The sequence below is a fragment of the Pleuronectes platessa genome, chromosome 20 (assembly GCF_947347685.1).
Source record: "Pleuronectes platessa chromosome 20, fPlePla1.1, whole genome shotgun sequence".
Lineage (NCBI taxonomy): Eukaryota > Metazoa > Chordata > Actinopteri > Pleuronectiformes > Pleuronectidae > Pleuronectes > Pleuronectes platessa.
In genome coordinates, this window is record NC_070645.1 from 11,480,539 (window position 1) to 11,496,623 (window position 16,085).

Here is a 16,085-nt window from a genome sequence, read left to right on the forward strand (position 1 = left end):
AGGGTAAGACATTTTGTGCAAACTGAACCAAGCAAATGAGATTTTCACACAAACAAGCAGGTAATTGAATCCTTATATCTCTCAAACTATGACTAGGTGAAACCCACGACATCATCAGGGCCTGCGTCTCGCTACGGGCTTTTCAAAAATAACCGGCACGCACATATTTCAATCTTCTTTTTCGCCCTCTTCCTTTCGTTTACAAGCCGCCGAACGAGCAGATTCCATTCCTGACATTTCATTTCATGAAAATAAAAAAAAAACAGAAACATAGAGAGGAGAGTGGTGGTTGAGGCTGGTGGTGGAGGGGGCTGTCAATTAAGAAGGAGCAGGCTGGGTGGCGGCAGCTTGGATTTAGTATTCAATTTAGCTGTCCTGAGCCCTGGCAGACTGGCTAAGGTTACGGAGCAGTAAATCTAGGGAGGAGAGCCGGCCAAAACAGGCCAGGGTGGGCCGGCCGGCATGATTTACTGGCCTGGTGCTCCGAGGTTACGCATTAGGCTGACCCCCGGTCACCTGATAACATTACAGCAACACACTCTGAACCCCAAACTCCCACTGATGCACTCAGCAGGTCCAGATCTAGCCGGAGGGGCGGAGGAGAGAGCGAGGCAGAGAGAGATAGAGACGGAGAGATAGAGGCCCTCTCTCTCTCTCAAACCGCCCCCCCCTGCACCCTCTCTACACCCACTTCCACTCCGTCTGTGCGTTCACGGGAAGGGTCCACCACATTAAGTGCCATCCCAAACCAATTAGTGGGGAATGGAAGTGGGTTATAAAAAAAAACGACGCACAACACACTCCGTACGAATTCTGTTCGACTAGCCGCACAATCAGAAACTGCTCAAACTAAGACAGATATTTAATATTGTCAAACAGGTGATAATAACAGGGACTTTAGCCGAAAACAAGCAGCGGAGCTAAAAATGAGATGTTGGGAACATGTTTAATTTGGGAGTAACCATGGTTACGAAACAGTTCCTGTTTCCGCTGAGGAGAGGGAAGTTCACCGTGTAGCTTTCTGCTGTATTTATACCCTACACCTTCAAGAGGGGTGCGTCATTCAGCTGTGAGTGTGACAACAAACACAGTCACCCTCTGTGACGGAGTGAAGTGTGTCCAAAATGACAAAGGCCCAGAGAGAGAGAGGGATGGAGAGGGAGAGAGGACGAGAGAGATGGTTAAACAACAGCTGCCTTGTAGTTTGTGATTTTTAATGACTACCCTTCCTTTCTGTTCCATCTCCGGCTTGTACGCTCATGAGAGATAAATATGAGCGTGGCCTTGTCACATTTGACAAATCGTCTGAGACATTCAACAAGCTGTCATTACACAGAAAAAAAAACCACACACACGCACACATGCACAAAGGAATTGCTGCAGGCTCGTAATTAAACATGCTAATATATTTAATATATTTTAATCTCATCATTGAGAGACAGAAAAAGAGCAAAGCTCTCATCTCAAATTGGTCAAATTTGCAAGATGCATGCAAATATATATAAAAAAAAGAGAGACTGGAGATATTACGAATGTGAACAAGCTAATATGGAATATTTAACATCTCATCTTGTTTGCGTGAGATGCCATTTTGGTACAGCCCTACCTGAACAAGTCAAACATGAATACACAACATTTGTGAGCAGGTAGAGATCAGTGGGTCTGCCGCACAAGATCATTTCCATGCCAGGGTCTTTGTTTAGCCGGACAAAGAAGTGGGCCCCTGAGCCATGATGGCAACATGCGCCATCTACAGTACACAGATAGCACAAAGCTATCTGGAAGTAATCCACATAGGGGACATTTGCATGGAGAATGTAACATGGATTATAATTAATCTAAAGTGACATGGGATTAAAAAAGACATTGTAAATGAAGCAAGGGGAAAAGGCTCTCTGGGCCGGTCGTTCCTTGCCCTTCCCCCCATCTCTCTCTGTCTCTCTCTCTCTATTCCCTTCTCTATCTATCTGCCCCTCTTTGTTTAAAGGATCTTGGTCTTGGAGATGAAGTGCGCAAACACACTGCTCACTTGGTCACACTGTAATCCCTTCCCTGGAGATCTCCACACACACACACACACACATAAGTTCACACACATCGGAACATTTCAAGCCTGCCAGAGCTTTGGGGCTGAGGAAGGAGATGCTAAATCTTACTACCCTAAGCTGGAAAAAGAGAAAAACAAGAGCCCTGTCTCTGATGATAACCCGAGCATAACAACACACTACTGACACATCCGAACCTCTGCTATTAGACTTTCTGAAACCTCCCTTTAATCCAAAAGCAAAAAGAACCCACCAGCAATATTATCATATCTGGATTCCCTCGCTGAACAAGGCGATTCCCCCGAAACAAATTATTCACTAAAATAAAAATGCATACAATGCTGCTTTAACAAATAGGTTTCTGACATCTGATGAACTACACTCGGGAACACATACACTTTAAAGTAGGAGGGACATGGACACTTGGCTTTTTTTTCCGGGCATGTGTGCGCGGTGGTGTTAAATGACGCTGGCGGTAATATGCGGCAGTAAATGCATGGATGGTGGTTCCCCCGCCAGTCCGTCAGACAGGCCTGTCAGAGAGATAGAGCTGAAAGATAGATGACTAGCCAAACTAATAGGCCCCAGCCTCACTCAGCTCTCCTTCTGCCTCATTGAGCCTCACATTATGGAGCTAGGTATGGCATGCTAGGGAAAGGGGAGGTGGGGTGGGAGCTTGAGATGGATAGAGGGGTGGGAGTTGGAAGGTGTGTGTGTGTGTGTGTGTGTGTGTGTGTGTGTGAGTTGGGGGGAGAATGAGTGTGGTGGCAGGGGCGCAAAAGAGAAAGAGGTGGAGAGATATTAGTAGAGGAGGACGAATGAGAGAGCGAGAGAGAGAAAGAGAGAGGGAGAGAGGCCCATGCAATGACAGGAAAAAGTGGAGAGAGAGAGAGAGAGAGAGAGAGAGAGAGAGCGAGAGAGAGAGAGAGAGAGAGACGCCATGCAATATTCATCCCCAGCCATGGATTTCCATCTCATACATAAAAAGATCATATGAATTCTTATTTGGGTAAATCAAATCTAACAAAGCCAGGGCTATCCCGACCACAGCCTGGCAGCGGAGGCATTATGTGCTCGCTACCTCGCCCAAAATAACAAAAACACCGAGCCGCCTTGTACTGATTGTTGCCCCTCCCCGCTTACAACATCGCCATTCTTACAAACAAATAAAACAATTCCCCCCCCCTCCTCTTTTCTCCCTCGTGCTGCTTCTCTATCCGAGGTAATGCCTGGTGCTATGGTCACAGATTGGACAACAATTAAGGGATAGACAGAGCCGGAGAAAAATAGGAGAGAAAGAAAAATGAAGGGAGGGAACAGGAGAGAGAGAGAGAGAGAGAGAGAAAAAAAAACTAATTTAAGGGTTGCTGGGATGTGGTGCAATATTAGAAAAACATATACACAGGCCCCCCCATCTAATCCCGTGCTTATGAAAAATTAATATGTCATCGGAGAGGGCACAAGAACGAGAAAAGATTAATGCAAGGCGCTTATAAATTACAAGCACGCAAACTGATTTGATTAAAAAATAATCTGGGGCCTGGACATAGCCTGGTAATATCCACAACACTCAACTTATCCCTCTCTCTTTCTCTCCGCTTTTTTTCCCCCCTACTCTTTTCCTTCTTTCCCACTGTCTCTTCCCCTGTCTCTCTCATTCCCTTTTTCTCTTTCTGTCAGATGGAAACGATTAAAGCGGGTCACATGGAGGCTAGTCAGCAGCGTTCACATGTTACACACACATGTTAGAACCTTTTCTCAGGGAGAGAGGGAGCGGGAGATGAATGCTAACTCTGAAAAGAAGGGACACTAATGGTCATATGTGTTTTTATATGTGTGTGTGTGTGTGTGTGTGTGTGTGTGTGTGTCTTTGTGCATGTGGACTCACGGTCAGCTCTCCTGCTGTCAGTCATCTCTCTCTCAGTGAGGTTGAGTCCGTGCCTGGAGGACGAGCGAGGAGGTCTCTCACCATCCTCAGCGGTCTCTTCTGAAAATACACAGAAAAAACAACAACTACGTTACCCACAATGCTCTCTAAAATACAGCACTTTGCTGGCCCGGGCCGGGGCGGCTGAAAAACAAACCTCCCATGATGCTGAAGTTGAGAAATGGAGCAGATGTTTTGTCTGATATCGCTGTATCACATTAAAGCCAGTTTGAAAATATTCCTGTTTGTACATGTTCAGTTAATCCTCATAAACCCCCTTTTTTTTTCTCCTCCACAAATGTCAAGTGTACTCTGCTGGACAGTGTCTCGCACCGGCGAATAATGCTCCCAGTGACTTGGACAAATGTTGTGTTGAAAATAGCTCTGCCGTGCCACTTCTGGAGGGTGAAACATAATACATCCGTACATAATGCTTCCATGGAAGAAGGGAAGTTGTGCGAGGAGAAAATATGTCCGACTGGGGGAAGTATTTTAGTCATTTTTGGGTGTTTCTTCAGGGGGGACTTTTCAGAAACTTCTATTTAAAGACAAGGCATGGTAATGTTTAACTTTTCTATGTTTTCTCTCCAACACAAATGTCAGGAATTCTCCTGTTCTTTCTTTAAATCACTCAAAGAAATGATTTCATGTTGTACAAATGTTTGTATGACGACATACAGGACACAAATTAGTTTGTTTTTTTAGATGAATTCTTTGTATTATGTTTGGATGCAAATGTTTTATTTGTCACTAAAAAACTAAACTAAAACCTCCTTCTACAATCATTATCATGGATAGCCACATAATATGTATCCTATAAAGTAAAGAGACAATAAATGTCAAATATAATAAGTGTGTCTATCTTCGTGTTTGTGTATTTCTCTGTAAAAAGTGTACATGCATGCACACACACACACAAACCCAACACACACGTGCAGCTCTGTACTATTAGCAGATTAGCTTGCCCATCTCGGAGAGTTCAGCCCCTTGTTTGATAATTCTGTGTATCTGCAGTGTTCTGCCAGTGGATTAAACTGTGCGTATGCGTGCATGTGTGAGTGTGTGTGAGCGCAAGTGAGTGTGTGTGTAGGCACGAGTGTGTGTATGTGTGTATATGTGTCGCCAGCACAAGCTAACACTAATCCAAGCCGAGCCCCAGCGATCCCTTTCATCCAGCCATCATTTGTCTCCGGCTGGGCTGATGTCACTTTGTAATGAATTTTGAGCAGTCTGAGAGAGGCCAGATAACCAGGCATGCATACACACACACACACACACACACACACACACACACACACCCTCACACGCGCACAAATATATATATACACACATATTCTACCCTCCTCCATCTCGTGGCTAGCACACACAAATGTAAAATCAAACAGAAAAATTACACATAGGTGTCTAGTCCCACACACACAGAGTAATATTCACTCACACACACACACACCCACACACACAGAGACCAAAACCGTTAAAAATTTCATGTCTTCTAAACGGGGGAGGGGAGGAAGGGGGGGTGGTCTCTCTCACCACAAACCCCTCACTCTGCAGGAGAATGAAAGGGGAGTGTGTGTCTGTGTGCATGCGTGTTTGAGTGAGTGTGTGTGTGTGTAAAAGAGCTGCACTCATCAATCCTGCACTGCCTTAATAACCTTATTTTACAATGCGCGTGCACACACACACGCGCACACACACGCACACACTCACAGTCATATTCATAGAAATAAGGCAAAGGGTGCATTGAGGTCAGCTGGCATTTGCATACAATCACTTTGGCCATTGTATGACGAGCACAAGCGGTCTGTAAAAAGCCCCGACGGAAACATGATATGATTAACCCCTTCCCGTACAGAAAGGTGCACACAGACACACACACACACACACACACATACTAAAAACACACAAAGACTCAGACAGACACACAGACTAAGCCCTGGCGCCGTTACTTTAAGCGCCAACACATTAAGTGGACATTATATCCAGCATGAAATTTTCATGGCAGAAACTAGCATGTGATTGAAAAATTGCGGTTGTGTGTGTTTGCTTTCAGGACCACGTTTTTTTTTTATTTTTGCACACGCTTTAGTGCCGCACATATTTTTCACATATGTATACGCAGTCAATGTCAAGGTGTAAGTATCCATCTTTCTTGTACGTGTGTGCGTGTGTGTGTGTATGTGTGTGTTTGTGTGTGAAATAGGGAGAGACTGGGGCTGCACTCTGCTCCTGATGTTTTATTAATACGTCGGTGACAACGGGGATGAAATATCTCCTGTCAGCCACGAGAGCCCGGACTGCAGAAATTGCAGTTTTCACTGCTGGTGCTGTGGCGGCGTCTATCTTTGTATTTTAATTCACCCCACCTCCATATATATTGAAGGGAAGCGGTAGGACAGTGTGTGTGTGTTTGTGTGTGTGTGTGTGTGTGTGTGCGTGCATGGATGTAAATTGTTCTGAGAGAGTCCTTCATCGCTGGTTTGTCTCTTTTCTCCACACATGACTTTTGTCCGGTGCCAAGAAAAGAAAAACACAAATGGCCCAAATTGAACAGCGTGTGTTTTGCGGAAGAGTGAGAAAAGACAGGAAGGGAGAAGAGTCAAAACATATTGCAAGGTCAGGACAAAGTCTCAATTTGAAAATCTCAATAAAGAGATTGTTTCTTGAATGTCAAATCCTATTCCATTACTTCTATTTAAAACGTTTTCAGATTAGAGGCTACAGGTTATCTGTATCTATTACTTATTCACCCTATTATCACTATTGTTATACAATATTAATATTATAACAATATGCACACATTTTAATTCATACTATGTAACCTGATTTAAAAAATGTAAACTATATGACAAATTAATGATTATTAACATTATCATATATGCAGCCACTGCAAATCCTGACAATAATCATCTTTATTAGACTCTGAAAGATGAATTTGTGTGACTTGACATGATATGTGCATGAAATGATTCAACATCTGCAGTGGATAAAGTGCACGTGAAACACACTTTTCTCTTAAGGAGGACAGTGAGGGAACGGCGGATGAGGGTCGTGTGTGAAAGTGGTCATAGCTGCACCCGGTGCCTGATCATAAAAAGGACTAAACCACCGTCTAAATGTAACCTCTAGGGGGCACTCTACCTGTGGCCAGATAGGACCCAAGAGAAAAGAGAGACAATGAACAGAGAGAAGTAAAGAGAGGAAGGAATGAGGCTAGAGAGTGGGTGAAGAAAGAGAAAAATTGAGGGGGGAGAGGAAGAGGAGGGGGTGATCATCTGGGCCTCATCAGTGTTTTTTTTTCTCACTCCTTTCCCCTTCTCGTCGGTTAGATCTGTGGTGTGTGTGTGTGTGTGTACGTGTGTGTACGTGCGTGCGTGTGTGCATACAGGGAATGTGTTTCCACACTGAGGACATTCCCAGACGAGCTCTCTCAATACATCAGCACAGCGTCTGCCCTCTGACTGACCCTGACAGTTACACACCACATGAGTGTGTACGCGAGTGCGCGTGCAACTGGGTGTTGCGCACATGTTTGTGTGCGTATGTGTTGTGTGGTTGTGCGCCATTGATCAAGTGAGTGAGACAGTGACTGCATGTGTTTGCATGTGAGTTGTCATGTGCAAGCGTGTGTTCATGTGCGAGCGAGAGGGGGAGAGAGAGAGAGCGAGAGAAGAAAGAAGAGAGAGAGAGAGAAGGAGAGAGAGAGAGAGAAGGAGAGAGAGAGAGAAAGAGAGAGAGGGTTCTGCGGCAGGGACTCTTAACCATCAACTTAATCGCTACCAGAGGACGCAGAGAGCAAAACTTTCGCAGTCACCTTCCACTGCCTCTGTGCATATCCATACACACGCACAGACACACACCCGCACCCGTACACACACACACACACACAGATACACACAAGGAGTGGGTCAGGCTGTGCAGGGTGTGTGATTTTGGCAGCCTGGTGGGACTCTCTTTGATGTGGGTCGGTCGGAACATTAAAGCTGGCCGGTGAGCTCGAGCTAACCACAGCCCATGGGTCTGATTACCCTGCAACCAACACCAGCCTATATTTAACTGTTAGAGAGGAAGAATAATTAAGTGAGTCCTGATCAGGGACACAAGCAAATCAGTCTGGTTTGAGATTCAACTGGTGGCCAATGTGACTGCTTTTCTTCCCAGGACGAGGAACTTTTCTTGTTAATCCGGAAAAACAACGCAATCTGATTTGTACCTGATCTGAGAGGAAATAAGAAGATCTGTATGATTTCAGCAGAACTATTCCAGCTACTCCACGTTACTTCAAATCATCAAAATCAGAAAATCAAATGAAAAGTTCAGGACAGATACGTGCAGGCGGATATAGAGAGAGAGAGAGACGCAGAAAGAGATGTTTGGAACGGATAAATGGAGGAACAGACATATGGGAGACGGAGGCAATGGAGGATGTATTGAAAGTGTCAGCGCAGTGTGTTTGTGTGTGTGTGTGTGTGTGTGCCCTCTAGCTGTATAATGACCTGCTCTGAGATCACTCTCTCTCTCTCCCATCTCCCCCTAAGGGCCCATAACCACCACGCCGGGTCATTATGTGCCCGGTGGAGGACTCAGTAGGCCAGCACACAACCGTAGAGCGATGCCACGCCGGGGAAACTGGACACGGGGGCTCCAAAATGGCTGAATTCATTAGCCGGGGACGAGCTGCCTTTAATTTGCTTCCTTAGGGCGAGGATGGTGCTCATTAAAGGGGTAAAAAAAATCCCTTTTCTTACATTATTGTTTATCTTAAATCATAGGCGCTGTGAGAGCGGAACATCAACTGCAGCCATAATTGCCGCCAACGAAAAACAACAGAAGGAATATATGCGAAATGCTCCGACAACTATAGAATGAGAAAGTCACTTTATGGCTGTTATGTCTCTATACATGCGGAATTATTAGCAGCACTGTTGTGTTGTGTGTATTTAAAAACAATAATAAAGACGCATTTCTTTATACGTCCGTTGGAGCAATGCGGCCTTAATGTTTTTTTGCGTAACACCCATGACGGCCATGTCTCCGGCACTTAGCCGTGATGTTGACGATGATTCCTTGGTACAACTCTGGTCACGTCCCCTGTGAGACCGTGTTTGCATGTGTGCATGTGCGTACGAGCAATGGGGGCCCTGTGATGTCACATTCCTGCGCCCCGCGCGTGGCTCTAGTTTGGCCTCTAGGTTTTAAAGGGGGAAAGCTTTGAAACACTACACCGTCCCGCACAGTCGCAGCCATGTGCACACAGACACACACATGCACACACAGACACACACACACACACAGTCAAGGGCCAGTGGTAATACTGCCAGAGTAATAACCTTACAGACTTACTGATCTCCCTCCCTCCCGTTCTCTCACCCTCAAATCTTTATTTACCCTGCTCTCTCTCTCTTTATCCCCCCCCCCTGCTCTCTCCCCTTGCTCTCCCCGTACCTTTCCCCCCCGAATTTCAGCGCGTTTAACAAGCATTTAGATCTTAACCAGATGTTGTTAATGTAGCATGTCTAAAATACTAAACATCAACCCAGCGGAGAGGGGCTACAGCTCCTGCACAGGGCCTGGGAATAACTGACACACACACACACACCCGTACACGCTCACACACACACACACACACCTACACATGAAACCCTCTGCGCGTAACACACATATACTCCCACGCAGCGCTCGATGGATTTCATGCACAGAGGTCCACGGCCCACATGCTAACATGTAAATACACACACACACCAGTCCAAGCAAACACACATGTTTCCGTGCACACGCTCCAGTCCACCCACACCCACCCATTTATTGCCTAAAACACGAGAACTTATTACACCGGCGAAAAAAAGAAATAAAAAGGATCTATTGTTTTCAGGTTGACTCCCAGAGCCAGACAATGGGATTGTCACTTTTAATACGCTCCTGGTGTGAATGTCAATAACTTGAACTGACAGAATAAGCTGGAAAAAAAATAAAACGACTTTTGTGGAAAAAACGCTTGTATCAGCAGCTCCAAATTTGCTTTGTTGTTGTCAATTACAACTTCCTGAGACACTTCATTGTATTTTCCTTCTTCGCTCAAATTGCCCGCTTCGCTGTCTCGCAGGCGGCTGACAAAACACCTCTTTTGAAAAAAAAAAAAAAAAGGGAAAAAGAAAAAGAAGAATCATATGAATAAACATAGCCAAGATTAAAGGCTTGTGTGTCTTGCTTGCTGCGTAGACAGAAACTGTTGTTTTGTGTTAAGAGGGGTTTCGTTTTTCGGGCGCTGTGAGCACGGGGGGGGGGGGGGGGGGGGGATGATGCTAATGATTCTTTAATAGCAAATACAAAAGGTTTTTCACAGGACAAAAGTATGGCTTCAAAAGGTTCAGTACTGGGAGAAAGAAATTGCTGCACCTGGCCTCATACAATGGGCTCACACACCTACTGTACACCTCAACAAGCGTACACACACACACACACACACACACACACACACACACACACACACACACACACACACCTGCATCTTACACAACAGCCATATTGCTTTTCCGCTGTTTGAAACACCTTAGGCCGAGTGGGTGAATTGAGGAGGCGGCACGGCAAGCTTACTGAGGGATTTAGGAATAATTTGAAACGAAGATTCCTCTCCTCTGTTTCATCTCTCCCCCGTCTCTTTCTCTTTATTCAGTTTTTCCCGGTCTTTTTTATGATTCCTCTGTCCAATATTTATCCAGCCCCTGATTATAAACATCTGGCCTGTGGGGCAGCGCGCACAGCGGCAGCTAAAGCACACACACACACACACACACTCAGGTTCGCACACATAGAGGAAATATCGCACACGCTCGCCAACGTGACCCTGTCAGGTCCAGGATGAAGGAGGTGGGAGGGAGAAAGAGAGAAAGAGAGAGAGAGAGAGAGAGAGAGAGAGAGAGAGAGAGAGAGAGAGAGAGTCGGACAAGACAGAGACGGAGGAAGAACTAGGAGCTGAGGGTTAATGGCCTTCCCATCTCTGTGATAAGAATTCATTCTGTTCTATTACCAGCACTTACCTACAGAGGCTGTTGTCTTTCCCCTCTCTCTCTCTCGCTCAAAAAACACACACACACACACACACACACACTTGCACAGCGAGGGTCTGAGATCGATAGATGAACCTAATGAAGAAAGCAGCTGTTTCTCGGCATACCTGCTCGACTCTATCAGCCCAACAAGATCTCCCAGATGCATTCATCTGTCTATCTATCTATCCATCTGTCAATCTATTTTTATATCTTTTTTCGCACAGATATCCATCCATATACCTCTCCTATCTGCTCCTCTTTGCCTCCATTTATCCCCCCTATCTGTCCACCCATCACTACACTGGTAAACAAAGATACCAGCGGGGAAGATATAGTTTCCAATTGACCAGGCCGGTCCTTGTCATGTATTCAAGGTTTATCTATTTTTCGGGAACTAATACAAGGCCTGAAAACGGGGAATCTAATAAAATGGCTGCCATGGTTTAAGATAAAAGCGGGATGTGTGTGCGCGCGTGCGTACGTGCGCGTCTCTATGCTTAAAATAGGCCTGTGATGGGCTGTGGCCAAATGGATAATGCTTAAACAGATCTTTATCCTATTGGGCTACTGTCCCGTTTTCAGCCGCATAAAAACCATCTGCTTTCAGCGCCACCAAAAACAAGACGGTAATCCTGGACGGGAATCAAAGCGAGGGGAGAAGATGGAAAGGACAGTCATAAGAAAGTCACGTTGCGATTCATTTACTCATAAAAGTGAGGAATTTAGCAAAGCAGTAACTTCACCAGTAAGAGTTTTCATTTTGACATGTTTTTCATGCAAGCTACACTCACTGTGTTCCTCTTCACTCGGATAATAGCTTGTTTGTGTGAATTACACATAAAGAAAAATGGCGGAGAAGAAATTACTCCAGGTTTCCATTCATTCAATTCAATGCTTTTTCTATGTCTGCATTCCTTATTGATGGGGGCTACAGTTTAGCCCGCAGCACCACATCGCTGCCATTAGCACAGAACAATTTCATATACTGACAATGAGTCCATGTGACGGGTCTTTTTGTTATAGAGGAGAAAACTAAAAAAACTGCGCATCACCAGGGCCTCATTGTGTGCTGAGGTGGGGGACTCTTGGAATGGAGTCACGGAAGAGGACAAGAAATATCTTCAAGACCCAAATATTCATTAGGTTGCTCAGAATCATAGAGAAAATGAGACGCCACATGGAACCTGCAACACACAGGCGCGTGTGCTCACGTGCAACAGGCGCACACATGGATGCACGGACCGGGGGGCAACTGCCCCGGAGACGGTATTCACAGACGGTTACAAATAAGGAGTGTTGGCTTTCCTCTGACTTTCTCAAAAACATGCAAAAAATGTCCATTTCATTACTGGCTAAACAATGTCATATGGGCCCCCACTGGCCCTAATAGAAGCAGACAAAGACAGAGCAGCACACATATGCTTCGAATAAATCAGATTACTGGGGGAGAGTGGGGGAGAGAACAAGTGAGAGAAAGAGGGAAAGAAAGAGAGACACCGCCAGACACTTAGAGGATTGACCATTTTCCCTTTTCTTGCTACCTCCACCCCTCCCGCCTCCTCCTCCTCCTCCTCCTCCGTCTCCTTCCCCTCACTTTCTTAACTCTCCCCCTCCAACCCTCCCAGCAGGATCTGTTTTAGATTTGAGCCGGTGCAAGAGCCCATATCTCTACCTTATCTCTGCTAGCCGTCAGAAAACAGAAAGCTCCATGTTTCCATGCATTAGACTCCCGGCCCCTGACACGCCACTTGGAAATCTCACAGCCCCTAAAAATGGCCGAGCGGGAAAAATAAACCAGCGAGGATATCGCTTAATCGAATGAGATGCATGTTACCGGGTTGCATCGATGGTTTTTTTGAGGAGGGGAGTGCGCAATGATACGGTGTCGTATCGAGGAAAATGAAGGACGGAAATGCTTTTTTCGGGGATTGTGATGACAAATGTCGCCCAAATCCAAGAAAAGACAATGTGACGACTGTTTTAAGAGCAGCGCAGCGTCAAGTGTATCTGAAAAGCTATCAGAATTTAAGGGGCTGTGACATTTTTTTACCCTCCGAGCATCGATCTCCATCAAGATCTTCCTTTGTGTTTTTTTTTTTAGCCCCAATTATGCCAAAGCACTTCTCCGACGACTGTAAAGGGAAGTATTGATTCGACTTAAAGTTGTAACCAAAAGGAGAAAAGCATCGACATGGTGGGGGGAATATGTTAACAATTTGAGGAAAGGAGGAAAAATCTATATTCAAATGACTTCTCCTATTGATTTATAATTAGGTCTTAATTGCGGCGAGGCTCGGACTCTCAAACTGCCCTGTGACAATACCCCGGGACGGAGACAGGGACACATTATGGATACACTTTAACAGTGGTGGTCACCGAGACATTGATCCAGGCCGGTTGTTGCGGTGCCGTTTGGCCCGCTCCGAGGATTCTCAGTGCACGTGTGTTTGAGGAAGCGCACACATGCCAGTGAGGAAAGACGCACTTACACTTGCATGCACACATACGCATATTTAAGTGAACTAACACAGGATGTGTAAAGAGGGGGGGGCTTATCTGCAATCTTGACACTGAATACAGGATGTGTGTGAGTGTGTGTGTTGTAATTCCACCATTAGGTGTGGAACTGATTGATGGTTGTTGGAGATATCATTCTGGACAGAAACATTTGTGTGTGTGTGTGGGTGTGAGATTATTAAAGCTAACATTTTTATATCCCATTCTATTTACTTGTTATTTGTGTGCTTGTCATCTCCACCTCGGCCTCAGCCCATGTGGTTACTTGTGTGTGTTCATGTTCAAATTCATATATATGTGTGTGTGTGTGTGTGTGTGTTTATTTAAGCTATTATTACTTATTTTTATATCCCACTGCATTTACTTGTGATTGGTGTTGTTTGTGTGTTTGTTTGTCATCTCTTCATGAACCTCAGCCCCATGTGGTAATTTGTGTTCCTGTTCAAATACATATGTGTACACGTGGGTGTGTGTGTTTGTGTGTCCCCACGGGCCCAATCAGGTATCAGATACCTTTTGTTTTGGGAGCTCATTGATGGATGAAATCTTTATCTGTGCTATTGATCAGGAGGACGCGGGTCCTAAACTGTCTGTCTAGCTGCCTGCCTGCTCCAGCTCTAACAAGATTGCCAGGGCTGAGTATATCAGTTAACATTTAATCAATGGCAGCTTAAGACACTGGGGCTAAGGGAAAGAAGCCCCCCGCTTTAGCCCCCTGCCCCAAACCATTACCCGGGATTGAAAGGGGGCTCTATGTGTGTGCGGGTTCCAGATGATTACAAGGGATTGGGTCTGGTTGATCACATGTCTTCGGGGGACAGAGGTGTGTGAATGTTTGCGTCAGTGTTTACAGGCAGCCGAGTGCCGGCTTGTCGATACACGTTAATATGTCAAAAATGCCAGAGGGGGTGGAGTGTGTTAGGCTGCTTGTGCCGCTCCGAAGAAAATAGGAAAAACTCGATGAAGTGACGGATGTGTAAGAAAAATCACCATTCAAATCAAGTGAAGGCTTAAAATTGAACATGCCCGTGTGAAAAACACACACACACACACACACACACACACACACACACACACACACACACACACACATACACATACACTACTGTGGAAAGATATGATATATTAGGCAACGTGTGATTTTTTTACTGCTTTGCTTGCAAAAAGCACCCTCATGGTAAAATGCAGAAAAAAGGTCAGTCAGCAAAAAAGGAAATATCAGTCAGACTTTTTTCTCTCTCTTGCTTTTAATTTTCCCATCAGCTCATCTTACTGTAAATGAAACCCCATCAGATCTAAGAGGCAGATCCTTCATCTCCCGTCTCCAAGTTACTCTTTCATTTTCTTATTCGCGCTATCTCCTGACCTCATCATCATCATCGAATCTCATTTTGAGAGAATTAAAGATGTACTTACACTATTTGCTTACGCACTGGGTACTTCTGTGTGTGTGTGTGTGTGTGTGTGTGTGTGTGTGTGTCTGAGATAGAGAGAGAGAGAGAGAAAGAAAAGGTTAAGAACCAGAGAGCTGGTGTGCATGTGTACATCTGTCTGGGGGTTGCTCTGACGGGGGGGAAACCCCTCTCACGTCGCTGCCTTTCGTCCAAAGCCTGGGAGATTCCCACCACCAAAAATCAATGTGTGTGAGAGCATATGTGCGCCTGTTTGTGTGTGTGTGTGTGTGTCAAGGTTTTGTAAGACAAATCTCTCCAGCATGCGCCGCTTTAGTGCTATTGAACCAGGCTTCGATCACTTGGCCACTGTGAATAATGCAAGGGAGGCTACTGCTCACTTACAGCGCAGGATGCCTGCATGGTTGTGTGTGTGTGTGTGTGTGTGTGTGTGTGTGTGCGTACACGGGTGTGTGTGTGACAGGATGGTCCTTTCTCCCTTCTTGCAAATGCAACAGGGCAGTCGTTCGGTGCTCCTCCACTTGCCCCTCTTAATCTCGTGTCAGATACAGGAACTCCCACATTGATACTGTCTCTCCGAGTGTGTGTGCAACATGTGTGTGCGCGAGTGTGTGTGCGCGCACGCTGGAGGCTCCTACAGTAGACGGAGGGAGCTTAACTCAAGCAGACAGCTCAGGCCTGCACTTTGACACACCCTGACTCATTACATACAGCCGGCGCACAGCGGAGCATTGTCATTAAAAAAGACAATTAGATATGAAGTCAAGGGAGCATCGCTTACACACACATGGACACACACGCCTGCAAGAAAACGCACGGCGCGGGGATATATAGGTGAACGCGCCCTCGTCTTCATATCCCCAGGTAGGTGAAGCGGAGATATTAAAAATAAGGATGTTACAGAGTAATTAAAATAATTCCGAATGACGAGCGTGTGTGTGTGTGTTTGTGAGTGTGTGTGTGTGTTTTTTGCGTGTGTTTCTGTTAATTAAGCTGAATGATTTGATATGACACAAACCGCAATGCTTTAATGGTGTCCTGTACTTGATGCGGCTGGAGGGGACAGTTGATGGGGAGGATAGAGGGAGAGACGGGGCGACACACACACACACACACAAACACACAAACACACACA

At 45.5% G+C, this 16,085-nt stretch overlaps 1 protein-coding gene across 1 annotated transcript in view; it reads right to left on the minus strand.

The window, feature by feature from the left end:
• The window catches only part of zfhx4 (zinc finger homeobox 4), an 82,046-nt gene that overhangs the window by 14,988 nt on the left and 50,973 nt on the right, over positions 1-16,085 (minus strand). The window contains exon 7 of the mRNA XM_053413061.1: positions 3,934-4,032. Within this exon, the coding sequence (XP_053269036.1) occupies positions 3,934-4,032 (99 nt within the window). The remainder of the gene's footprint in view (positions 1-3,933; positions 4,033-16,085) is intronic.